Here is a 13,380-nt window from a genome sequence, read left to right as displayed (position 1 = left end):
TGATCCACAGAAAATAGAATGTCAAAGAAACATTGCGTATAAAAAAGAATTCATAAATTTAATGAAAGGTAATAAAACTTTGCTCAGCTGAAAGAATTTGATTTAAGGCAACTATAATATTAACAGTTGAAAAGTGAATATTCTACAAGTCTAACGTGAAATTGACTGAATATTTCATCGCAAGTTCTAACGAAATAATTCAACTAGATCAACTGAAATTGTTCCAATTTAACTTAATCATCATTCTCTATTCCCCGTCCAAGTCAATTTTATTTTAAAACGGGTTGTTCAACTAAATCAAATAAATTCTTTTCTCCTAGACAATAACGTACGTTACACATCGTAATTAAGTCTATAACGCAATGGTTGAAAATGACATGGACTCCGTAATCCTGCCATATGTTGCCCTGTTTTTCAGGGTTAACAATAACCGAATGCCGATAAATCGATTCCGAAACTCACCCTTGTAGTAGAAGAGGCAGTACTCGGAGAGAACAAACCAGCGCTTCTTCCAGAGCATGAGACCCTCGGAGCCCTGTTTGTGCAGCCAGCCCTGAAGGGCTACCGGGGCCGAAAGGGGCCTCTTTGCAGCGGGTGAGCGCAACCCTTGAGGCCCACTCCGTCGGCGAATTCCGGAGCCCGCGATTCCTGATCCATCGCCACCGCCGCCGCTTTTACGGCGCATCTGGACCAGCGCTGGCGAAGCGGCGCCTTGGACAACCTGAAACAATAAATATAAGAGCTCTTCAAGGGTCGAACAAAATGATACATCACTGTCAATGATATAGAAAATGATAAAATGACCTCCGGATTTTTTTGCGAACAGTCAAGGTGACATTGCGTTTTTTCACTTAATATTTTACCGAAACAATTGTGTTCTGTCTTTGTCTGATGCAATGTGAATGATTGCCAGGAACGTGCTTCTTTTGAAACATCAGTGTAGGATCTTTTTAAATTCGAATTTGACCGCTCAAGTCACTGTATAACTATCGAAACATTTCGAACAATTGTTCGTTTGGAATTTTCGATGCGATTTTCGTTTTTACAATAAATTAAAGCAAAGCTTAACGTTGTTCCTAAAACTGAACATCGTTGACTTCGGTCGACATCCTTCGTGAGCTTTTGTTTGAACATTATTACTTTACGTTTGTAAACTTTGTTCGTTTCCAGACCCTCCGTGGAACGGATCTTCGAAGATAATCCAAACTGATTTAAGACCAAGAACAAAACAATTTTCAAATCGGAATATAATCAGGTTGAATACCTCGACTCTGTGTACAATCCGATTTAGTCAATTGTGAAAACAGACCCCTCGCCGTGGTTGTATTTGTGTTTTGCAGGTGTAACGACGAGCGGAAACGGCAGCGAGGCGCTTTGAAGTCTCCCTTTCGAATTGCAACGCGAGTAGTTGGTTGCACTCGTGTACGAGTTTAGCTGTCTGGGCAAGCTGAGAAAATTTGCATACACAGAGGACCCCAGGCGGGTTGTCGGGGAGAGGAATTTGCATAGAGTACCGCACGTTTGTCCCGATGGTGATGACCCGGATTCTTACGCCTTCGACTGGTATCCACTAATTTTCTGATCGTCGTACAAAGGTCGCCATGGCTGCGGGTAACTCAATCAGGAGTGAAGAATATCGCGAGGGCGGTTTCAGGTTTCAAAAGCTCTTGAAATTCGACTTTAAATTTATTCCCGAACACGCGTGTTATTGTTATGCGGACGATAGGAAAGGATTCCGATTGGCGAAAACGACGCGGCATCTCTTGAAAATCAAAGTCAAATGGTTACCGCCGAACGATCAGTTTCGACGCATTTTTCAACCTACGGTAAAATATAACTGTGCGAATAATATTCGTGCCGTACGAAAAATGCAAGTTGTGAAAAATTTCGCGTTTTTACTATTTCAGTAACAAGTTAAATTGGTCAGCTTCGAGGTAATTGGGTCAGTTAGCTCTTTCACGAGGCAGATATTACGTTACACTGTACTAGGGTACCTAAATTTTCATCTCCAGCCCCAAGGCAACAAGGTACATCAACGAAGGTAAGAGAGTTCATACCATAAAATTCTCTCTCATCAAGCATCGCATCACCGTCGGTTTTACACAGGTACACGACTATCTAAACTCTAACTTTCCTTAATTTCATGTATAACCTGAGCGCGGTGGTGAAATTTTTGCGTTCAGCTAAATTTTACCTACTATTACACACACGTACTGCGTGATGAAATTTTCCTGCAAAGAAGAGATTGAACGAGGGGGAAATGCGGGAGAAGAAAAGGAATGTATGATCTCATCAGGGACATGAATGCGTAACAGAGACGCGATAGAGAAACTGTCCGACCATCAGGGTCGTCTTCTCCTGTCGTGTAACGACAACGCGCAGCTTATGCTTTTACGCCCGGTCGCCGTGAACAGATCCCGAGGGATGGCTCAGAACCTTTTTTCGGATTTAAGGATTTACCTTGTATCATCCCGTACACCCGTCCTCTTCGCTTCTTTCCTTCTCTCCTTCCACTGCAGGAACCTTGCTGACATCGTCAAAGCCTCGTCTCCTGGTCTCTTGGTTTCAAACAGATCGGAAGGTGTAAAAAAAAAAACAAAATCCTGTTGCGAATTCCGTATCTTCGACCTCTCCTCGTTCCGGCATTTCATCGTTCGGACCGTACATGTCCGAGAAAAAAAATTTGTAAAGGGATGGGTAATTTATCCCCGGGAGAGACTTAGGTTCGGCATCGATTCACCAATCGGCCCCGAAAAGCCAATCAGTTTTTTTCGACACGGTAGAACAACCCCGAGTTATAAGGGCACCTCGTCCAACGGATTGTTGAAGCGAAAAAGCGAGCGAAGCGAGCGGTAAGACGGCGGAATAAGGAACGGGGAAATGGGGAAGAGATCGAATTTATCGACACAGGCTCGCCGCCTAGACAGCGAAGATAAGTCGAGTCCCCGGCATGGCATTCTCATAACAACAGCCTACCTCAGCCCTCAACCCTCGAATAAGTGGAATAAACGCAAGGCTTGGCAACTCAATTCCGATGATCAACCGGCGAATCTGGCCGTTCTCCGTGTCGTTCGAACGAAAGTTGGAAAGGAAGAATGAGCGGCGTCGGTGGCGCGTGTTTGCGGTAATAAGCCATTTGCGATCCGTCATGCATTGCTTCCGGCTCAACGCCCCCGCGTTCGGAATCGCCGAAGGCTGAGAAGATCCTTTTTCCCATTCCGATCGGACGTTTATTCGCGTTTGTCCCGCGTGCAAGGGCAAAGAGAAACTTTCCGTACAAATGCGTGCGACGACTACGGGGCACGATTTCGCACTCAAATTTCATCCCTCTCCAACTTTTCTCACCCTTTCCACAATTCCAGCCCCTCTCGGCGGTTGTAAAACCGTGGAAAAAGAATGACCTGAAAACGAACGAAATATTTCCGCCAGTTTTATACGGCACCCTCGGCGGAGCGCCGGATCACGAGGATTACGACGTGTACGAAGCGTTTCGAATCATTCTTTCAGGCCGGGCTTCCGGTTCGCGAGTTTCCGGGCTCTCGGCCGCTCGCGATTAAGCGTGAAAAAAGTTGTACGATTTTTATTTATTCGCACTCTCGACGTGTTTCCAAATACGAAACGCGAGGAAATCAATCGCGTTTCGAGAATTCGTCGACGCTTTGCGATGCTTTAACGTTGTTGTTTTTCATTTTCTCCTTTTTCTCGCCTTTTCATATCGCGCATGGTCTAGTAGACGAGGATGATATTAAGAAACAGGCTGCGGATATAACGCGGGCAATAGCTGTATACTCGCGAAGCTTCCGCACGTGTACTATTTATATGGAAATGTAAAACTATAACTTCGCTCCGATAACATTTGCAGGCTCTATGGGATCGCCGATACATCCCACCTGTACCATATGAGGAAAATTCATAAGTTTCTCCGCGGATTCGCCTGCCTTGAAGCTGACGTTCTGTATGGGCTTAATACGAGGCATACTTTCCGTATATAACGTTCGATCTGCGGCAAGTATCCGCACGGAAACTTTCAAGCTCCCAACGCAGAGTCCGCAGCTTTAATCGCAATGCTTTGATCATTGTAATTGTTAAACCTGATCCACGTTATTGTGGTAAGTGGAAGCGATGGGTCGGGATTAAATTTGCCGGAATGGAGAGAGAGAATTTCACCCCGCATTAACCTCACCTTTTGATGTATTATAAGGCATTCTGCATAAAAAATGAACGGTGAATTGTTTCGAGGCTTGTAATTTAACAACCTATACGCTGAGTGACAAATTAACGAAGTCCTTCGATTATTTGCGGCCGTTTGTTTCCGGTTAAATGACTCTGTCGTGAAAATATATACGAATCCGGCCGTTTCGTCGTTATATTACGAGGAAACTTCCCAAGAAACTTCCCCTTGGTTACTGCCGCGAAGCTTTAGTTCTAGGCTCTTCGGCAATTCTTCGGAAAAGATGTGCATTAATTTCATTATTCAATACTTCATCAATGTCTTCTATCAAATTGAACCTTCATTCGTGAAGTCATTGATTTTACATGTCCTTTCATCCTTGCTAAATAATTAAGAAATGAGGGATTCCACAGAGAATATAAATAATCATAACCTTTGCAAAAATAAACTTATTACCCTTTCGCACTTTCAGGCACGTGTGTACATTTAGCCATACGACTCCATAAACCTTGATTAAATAACCACAACGACCTGATTAAAACTTGTTTTGTATTCCGACGAGCAGGGCAAACGAGCAGAGAATATTTCGTTATTTTTATTTCAAGTTCACCGCGGTTTCAGTTTAGCCAGAAAAGTTACGGTTCTACATTAACACGTACGTGAATCCTGTACTCGAACACACATTGTTACGGGGTATAAATTATACATAATTGACCAGAGCTCTCGGCAAACTCTGAGCATGTAAAAGCCACAGGTTCGAAACTGTAGGTATCAATATCCAAGCATTGATTAGCCTGTAGAAGGAGAAGGAGGTCTTCGACGTAAGCCGAGTCACGTCATTCAACGGTTTTCGTGTGAAATCCATCGGCGACGCCCAGCCGTCGTAAACCTCGTCGTATCTCGAACCCTCCCTAACAACACAGGCGTCATCTTTTATTTATGTTTATCTACTGCGCAAAGGTGAAAATATCTCCACTTTATCGCGTGTGAACCCAGCGAGGATATCGGCGCAACGTGACATCGGTATACCGATCACTCTTCTTCACCTCGTTTCGTTTTGTTCATCGTACATACCTATAACATAAGTGGAAAATAATCGAGCCAGATATTTTCCCAAACACGTACATAAAATATGGTATCACGTATCAACGAAAGAGAAAAAAAAGGTGCGCACCCCAGATTCGGTACAAAGTGTTTAAACTCCCAGCAGTCTCCTTGATATCTTTCGAGATTTCACGAGCCCTTAAATTTTGCACTTTCTGCAGGACATCGAGAACAAACTCTGAGAGCGTGTAACCGATCACGAGGAAAAAAAATATATAAATAAATAAATAAAAAACCACGACACTCGCGACGAAAGTGTGTCGATGAGGGGGGACAGAATTCACTATTGTTCGTTGGCCTCACTTGTGTTCCATTGAAGTTCGAACGGCACCTATTCCATTTCAAGTTAATCGATCCCGCTCTCCGTCTACCCGAGGACGTTTCGAGCAATGGCTGCACAACATCTCCCGGAGGATCCTATCGAGCAATTTCTTTTGATTACCGTGGTTTACAGTTTATCGCCACTCAGATAAGATCTCGCGATTTTTCCCCCGAGTTTGTTGCCCCGGTTACGCGAACAGTCCCCTTGAACATCCGTTTCTGAATGAAAGCAACCCCTGAGCCACTGCAAGTATCAAACTCGTTGCCCCCGTGAACGGATAGCCCAGTTTTTACCAGTAACTTTTAATAATTCTTGCGTGCAAAAAAAAAAAAAAACACGGCTCGACTGCTTGAAAACAGTTATATCCGTATTTTATTTTGTATCGTAAGGCACGGATATAACTCAATGTTCGGAGGAAGGGCAGAAAGACGGGAGTAAATGGTTTTGAAGATGAAAATATGAATAAAAAATTGTAAACTATTCCTCAATTGGGTTTACACAGGCATCGCTGAGGCGGATAATGAAATTCCTGCGGGATTCACGTTCCCTGTACATATCCCTCCGACTTTCTTACCGTCGCGGCATGCTGCACGACGACCTTTTTCCCTCACCCCGGGTCTGAATGAACAGACGGCGTCACATCGATGACCCTCTTCAGGCTCCATCTTTATCTATTTTCCGCACTTCCGCCTTCCTTTCTCGAGGCGTCACGACAAAGCGCGGTGACGTCACCACGTTGATGCAGGCTAAAGTCAAGGTCTTCCCTTTTGTCTCGTTAAAGCTCGCATTGTGCAACACGAATCGCTCAAAGTAGAATAGAATGAAAATGAAGTCATGCGAAAAATGTGTTGCTGCTGAGAGTCGTGGAGTTTGTTGAAACGTGCACGTGACGATATATTGTAAAAAATTAATTGTTCAAACTGGCCGGTGCGGACTTTTGAAGAAAAATGTTTTCGAGTCAATGCGGAAATTTAGCACCATAAACGTAATGTTGGATGGACACTTGATATACAGTGTTAAATTGACACCAAACCGTCGTCTATAGGAGTCCATAGTGTGCGAGAACCAGAGCGATGTCTTCAAAAACGGAAGCTCAAGGCTTTTGATACTTATTTTCATCGCCGCGTTCCGGATGAGAAGTACGCCATTCCACGAGGTATACGAGATTTGAATCCACGGAAGTAAGAATACAACCGAGCTTCTCTCCATTCTCATTTGTTTCGCGATATTTCAAGTCCCACGCCACCTACACGCCCCCATTATTCAAGGAAAGTATAGTAGGCCATATGTTCCTCGAATATCGTTCGCCGATTTGTAGAAAAAACATTCCCTTGTCTCCAGCCGTGAGGGTGGAGAGGGATGAAGAAACGCCTCGTATAATACTCACCCCGAATCTTCGCAGATCGTACGATCGACTTTCTTCCACAGTCTTACAATAATTCCCTAAATGAAACAGCTCGTCGATTCGTCCCTCGCGACTCAACCGCCGCTAATAACGACGACAACTTGTCTACACATACATATTCGTCCCCTTTCGCCGAGTTACCTCTCAGCTTTCACCTCCTGATTCGGAGTTCCTGACGCGTAGGTCGCCCTGGAAGTCTGCTCGAAGAGCAGTTGCCAAACCTCTTTGAGGTTAGCGACCCTCTGTTTGCGCCAACAACTCTCTTGTCGGGTCGGGTGTACAGGTTTGGATGAAGGGAGGGATACGAGGCCTAGGTTTGCAAGAAATTAGTCAGCTAACGATACCTGAGGCGAATCTGATATATCCCGAAACTTCCCGCAATCCAAGGTAACTCGAGAGTGCGGTATTAGCTGTACGAGAGAGACTCGGAAAACGAGGTTTTCGCTTTCTAACTGCAGTCGCTTATTCTTCCGTTGGACTCCGTCCTCGGGGATGCATTTTTCACAGGCTGCATGCAGTCATCCCTTAGTTTACTCTCACCGTCGATTATTACTGTCTAACAATTTACCGGAGTGTGTGTGAGGCGTATCTGTTTCCCTGAATGTATACTCGGTGAGTCGAGCTCAAGACGCAGAGCACTCTTGTTCGGTGAAGCCCGTTAGTGCAATATTCCCGGACCGTATTTATACCGTCGAGCTTGGATGAAAATGAAGCTCCTTTTCCCGACCCCAAAACTGCGCGTGTATCTTTTCCCCCAGTGGTTTCGAGTTTGCCGGAGCTGAATGCACCGGCCAAAGACGAACGTTCGAGTATTAGAACACTGTAATACCGAATCCGAGAAGACCAATGATAACTATTAATACGTGAGGATATATACATCCTCGGTTAGATATTGCTTGCAGTCCATTGATGCACGGCGAAGACGTGAGATTACTTCTTCCAATCCCTGGAAATTCTCATCTTTTTCAATTCAGAACCCCGTCCCGTACATGATAGCAGTTCCGCGGAAAACATTACGAAGGGTGAATCGATGGCGTGAATGATATCGTTTTTTAAGCATTATGTTACACAGCTCGTGCACGGTGCCACTAAAGACAGTCGAAGAAATTATATGAATTTTACTTGAGTTTACCTGACCGGATTATAATTCATTCGTTACTAGAACACAAACTGACGGTGCCAAGTCCAAATTGATGATTGTTTAAAAATACGTTTATGATCTATTTAATAGTAATGGAACCGAGCGCATGGATAAAGATTCTTCCTAGAATTCCGCACGTTTTTACGGGGGGAAGCTTTATTCTTTCCTTTCCATACCGCCATAAAATTCCCCAACTTTTTCCCGACTTCCCTGATCATTTTTCGAATTCCCTGCTTCTTCCCTGGCTTCCAGGTTTCTCATAACCGGTGTCGCGCAGACGTTCCAGCTTCTCGCGACTTCTTTGAGCTTCGGCACTAGGTCTAATTGACTTCGAGATCCTCGCCGATCTCGAGAAAGAACAAGCCCCTTTACCAGCTGCATTTTGTCCCTTGTTCTCCGCCGAGTATAATTAATCAACTTCCCTTTCGTCGTCGCGACGCCCTTATGCTACAACTGTCACAACCTGGATGAAAGAGCGAGAATATAATGCGAGAAAGCTCCGTACTAATCTCATTGCCATAATATCCCAGTCGTCGTATAAATAGGCGAAGATAGGAAGGAGAAAAGGGGGAATAATAATGACAGCATTAATATCTACTCAGGGGTTGAAAGATACTCTCCGGGGTGAAGTTAATAAGAAATATCGATGTGTGAGTGTAGGAATGGGAAACTCTGATATAGATTTATGTTGATTTCACGTCGTTGCATTCGGATGTTGAAAAATTACAACTGCGAGATATGATCTCTGGTCAAGTCGTGTCGGGTGTAGCCATTCATATTGATAAAAGGTGAAACCCGATGAATTCAAGAATACAATTTACATATTTCGTCGTTTTGCAATAACTATCGCGTATTTGATAACAAAAACGATGTTAATTCGGAGTGGCAAGGGAAGCAGAAATTTAATCTGTAGTATGATATATACATATATAAGGTAGATTCCAGCGATATTATTTTTCCACTTTACTTATTGACTCTTTGGCTCCGAAAACGATGCGGCGTATCAATAAATTTCCAATTATTTCTCTCCGCGTTGCCATAGATTCGTATACATGTATACCTGTGATTCATACATACACACACACATATACATATATATACATATATATATATATACATATATATATATTTATAGGCGCCTAAGGTCGTCGAGGACTTATTGCGCCACAAAATTGGCAATTTACAATGCACGAGAAATTTTACGGTAAGTAATCATTTCTCTCCATTATTTCCCTGACTCTGTCTTTCTCTCTACGATCTCGCTGGCTCATTCACCGTTTTCCTTTTCATTTCACCTCCGGATATAGGCGAGCGGGTATAATATACGCAATTCGAGTAAAACTTGTTACCCGTATAACCTAACCTAACCCAAGGATGATATACCTGTAGGTATATAACGAAGGGATATTTAGCCGAGCCTGTATGATTTATCGAAGAACATTACCCTACGGCCTCGGTTGGAGAGTTATTTTCGTTGATGACAAATCGATTTTCGATTAAGAATGGTGATTAAATCTAAATAAATCTCTTCTCTCTTTCACTACGAGCCAGGTGGACTATCTGTAATAAACCGACTTTCTACGTGCCGACGAAAAATCCCCGTTCTTCCCTATCCTCGAGTCTATTCTTTTCACTCCGGTTCTTCGTCCAAGAGAAACACAGCGGAAATTTTCAACTAGGAAATCAAGGCTCAAGCTCGAAACTTTTTCCGCGAAAGAGAAAGAAGCGCACGATACTGAAAGTTGAAGTAATTCCAGGTAGCGAACCTCGACAAGTAATTTAATATTAATGTTCCTCCAGGTTCTTAAGAGTTTTCTGAGTCGGGAAGAGAGAGAAAGAGACGAGAGAGGGAAAGATCTTACCGAAAGTTTTGTTACCAATGATACTTTTCTCCCTTTTCACTCGTCGTTCGTAGCGTCGCGTTTTTCGGTTTACTTATTCGTTTCAATTCCTTACTTCGTATGCTTTTCTTTTTCTTCTTATTCATCAATCCGAATAAACGCGATGTCACAGAAAATAATGCGAATTTGTATTATATTATATAATCAATTGAACCGCCTTCCACCTTCTTCTTCATCTATTCGGAAATAACAAGAATGAGAGGTAATGTTTTATCCCTAACCATGCGATTGTCATTCATTCGTGGCAATGAATGCAAGAAACGAGACGTCGTTCCAAAAGGAAGATAAAAAGACACTACAATACACGCTCCGAGTGTTTTGAAAACTCAATCGGTAACGCATAACACGATTGCACGAGTCGACGGATGTTTTCGTTGGGACTTTCTAGCGGATTTCCTAAAACGTTTCTCGAAGAACCTAAAATGGGTTACCACTCTCGTAAAGTTCCGGAGCCTGGGACGACGACGAAGGCTTCTTTTTCTTCTTTTTCTTCTCCTTCTTCTCTTACGCTACGTTTACATTGAAAGAAAGGTGCAGATGGTAAGGGAGAAGAGAGACTCGAAGGGAAACCCTACCGGCATCGCCTTGTATAAACACATTAGCCGTTCGCAACACACATCGAAGAGAGAGGCGACAAGGAGGAGAACGGATCAGGAGAAGCCGCGGGACTCGCGAACGAAATGGCAAGACCAATTTTTTGCGCACCTCATCTTCGGGCGGTCGTCGCCATCCCATCGCTGCCACCAACGCCCCCGGATATCTTAAAGTATCTTTTATGCCTCCTTTTCGGCTGTTTCCATTTTTCACGCCCCCTCTACCGCACTCTTGAGTCAACGAGGCGCCGCGTTATAGCTGAGATATTTTCCAAATCGTGCCGCACAAACATCAAGACGGAAGGGTGTCCGGGAATATCTGTCGAAACTTCACGAAGCCTTTCGGTGAGGAATTTGAAAGTTCCTTCAAGATGGAACGAAATCGAGCCGCGGGATCAACCGGGCAGCAAAAAGAAGCCAAGTACATGCCAACCGGGACTCTGGTATCGATTACTCGGGTGAGGGATGAGGGAAAAGACCGAGAATAAAAGGGAAGATCTTTCAGCTCGAGGCCGGTGAAAATCCTGCATTCAGCCGGCAGTTTGCACCCGGTATACATATTCGCACTCCTCGGGAGTTTATACGTTCCCGTATAATCCACATGTTATTCGCGGATGTACGTAGGTACAAACAAAGCGGGATTAGCGAAGTAAGCTCTCCTGCAGTCGCCACATACGCCCGGTGAAATTTCCGCAGCTTGTTGATCAGAGCAAAATCCCCGCTGAACGCCTGCAAGCCGTTATTTCCTGGCAAACAAAATCAGCATCTGAATCAACGCCTCGTTTTCGACCATTCTTCTCTTTCTTGTTTGCATAGCATTTTTCCACGAACTATGCTCGACCCTTTAAAGGTTTTTAAAGGTTATTCTATGCAAAATCGTGGTCCACGATTCAGAATTTTTTTTATTCCGATTCTTCTGTAACTCACTTTGAATTGTTCCCACAAACGAAATTCTCCCCCAAATATTACAAAGTTAAAATATCGATTGATGGCTACTCATATACTTTAAGAATATTCTTTGCATAGAGCAATTTTCCATATCAAATGGACTGTCGTTATATCCTGTTTGAATTTTTTTGAAATACACGTGCACACGTCAATTCGTATTCATCCGGTTGTACGAATAACATCGTCGAACGGCAAAACTTCGAGCTGAACAGCGCCGAAGATTTTACAGTACGGTACAAACATCGATGAAAGTGTAACGAAATTTGTTTTCCTTCCGTTTTTTTTCCGTAGAAATATTACGATAAACTGAATTGGCTTGGACTGATGTAGCTGGACGGCAAAACGTCTGGCTACAAGTAACATCCACGGTTTTAAAAGTTGAAGGGTAAGCTAGTTATTTACGCGCGGTGCTCTGCTCTGGCAAGCCGTTTGAAAAGTTTCGGTGGTAATCCAGGTGGATTCGGTGAATATCCCAAGTCGTGTATGTATAAGGTAGGTATACGCGAGGGGGATGAAACGTGAGGAGAGAGCGACACGATCGCCGTGGCCCCGTGGGTCGTTTTCAGTTTTCCGGTACCGAGACCCTTTCGCGTTTTACGAATCTCGCTATCCCTCGTCCTGATATCCAAAGTTTTCGAGAGCCGAAAAGATGCTTTTACTTTTTTACTACCGCAACGACGGTCGGCTCGGCCGCGTCATCTGAATAATGAAACTTTTGATGATCGAGGATAAACCGTCAGACACCGTCGTCAAGGTCTTATTTCTGACGATGGAGCTGGAAAGGGCTCGATCCACGGTCCCACGGTTTCGCCTCGAGAACATCGCCGATAAGATGGTGGAGTCCTTTGATCATGTCCTTCTGGGAAACTCTATTCCTGATCCGTCTCCCAGACCGGGGGATAAGAAGAATAAATCAGATAAAACGGACGCGAAATATTCAAAGGTTAGACTTTGAGCACGGTGACTGGAACCGGACAGGTCACAGGATAAAAGAGCCTTGCCGAGATCCTGGCTCAATTTTCACGGATCAAATTCGTATAGGGCAATCGCAAAACAGTACTCGAAGGTTTTTGGAAAACAAAAGTTCTCAATAACAGTCTAACGTGTACTTCGAGCGAGACGCTGTAAATCGGAATAACGAACATCGACGACCCACGAACTAGATGAATAGCACGAAACGAGATGACGGTGTATTAAAACCGAGTCACGGCGTCTCAAAATGAGCTAGACAAAAAAACAAGTAGAATGGGGGTTAAAAATACGGAGCAGAACGATTGGGTGAGCTAAAATCAACGTGTTGAGTCAGGCGCGACACAACGTGGCTAACCGAGCGGAACGAATATCCGGTTGTCCTCGCGCAGAGTCCCTGCAGCAAAAGCATAGCATAGCATAGCACATACTGGCTACCATCATCGTCCTCGTCGTGGAATAGAGGCAATTTAGAGCTCACCTGTAAGTCACGAAGTTAGCTGCTGCAGTCGGGAGGTCGAGAAGCGTCTGCTAGAGCGGAGCTACAGGTACCCTACTACGCAGCAGGCAAGTCTGGATCGAGGATGGATATACAGTGGATTTGGTTAGAGAGCAATTTGCAGTATTTACGGGAATGCAGCGGCAGGATAAGGAGGAAGAGGAGGGTTTCTCCTCATTGCCGTTGCAAGTGGTAACCTAATTCCGTAGGAGAAAATCGAGCCGCCATTCATCGACTGACTTTTCGATCAGGTGTCGCTGGGACTTTACCCCTCCCGGTATAATAATAAACCAAGACCGAGCTGTGTGCCTATCGGATGAATTTCCA

General features: G+C 44.1%; 1 protein-coding gene across 7 annotated transcripts in view; it reads right to left on the bottom strand.

Annotated features, from left to right (window-relative positions):
- The window catches only part of LOC124221779 (serine/arginine repetitive matrix protein 2), a 142,236-nt gene that overhangs the window by 90,474 nt on the left and 38,382 nt on the right, over positions 1-13,380 (bottom strand). For all 7 annotated transcript variants that reach the window (XM_069137040.1, XM_069137041.1, XM_069137043.1 and 4 more), the window contains exon 4: positions 463-721. In XM_069137040.1, the coding sequence (XP_068993141.1) occupies positions 463-721 (259 nt within the window). The remainder of the gene's footprint in view (positions 1-462; positions 722-13,380) is intronic.

This window comes from Neodiprion pinetum, chromosome 6, assembly GCF_021155775.2.
Source record: "Neodiprion pinetum isolate iyNeoPine1 chromosome 6, iyNeoPine1.2, whole genome shotgun sequence".
In the NCBI taxonomy this organism is placed as follows: domain Eukaryota; kingdom Metazoa; phylum Arthropoda; class Insecta; order Hymenoptera; family Diprionidae; genus Neodiprion; species Neodiprion pinetum.
The sequence above is the reverse complement of the archived record's forward strand: the minus strand, read 5'-3'. Positions and strand labels throughout refer to the sequence as shown.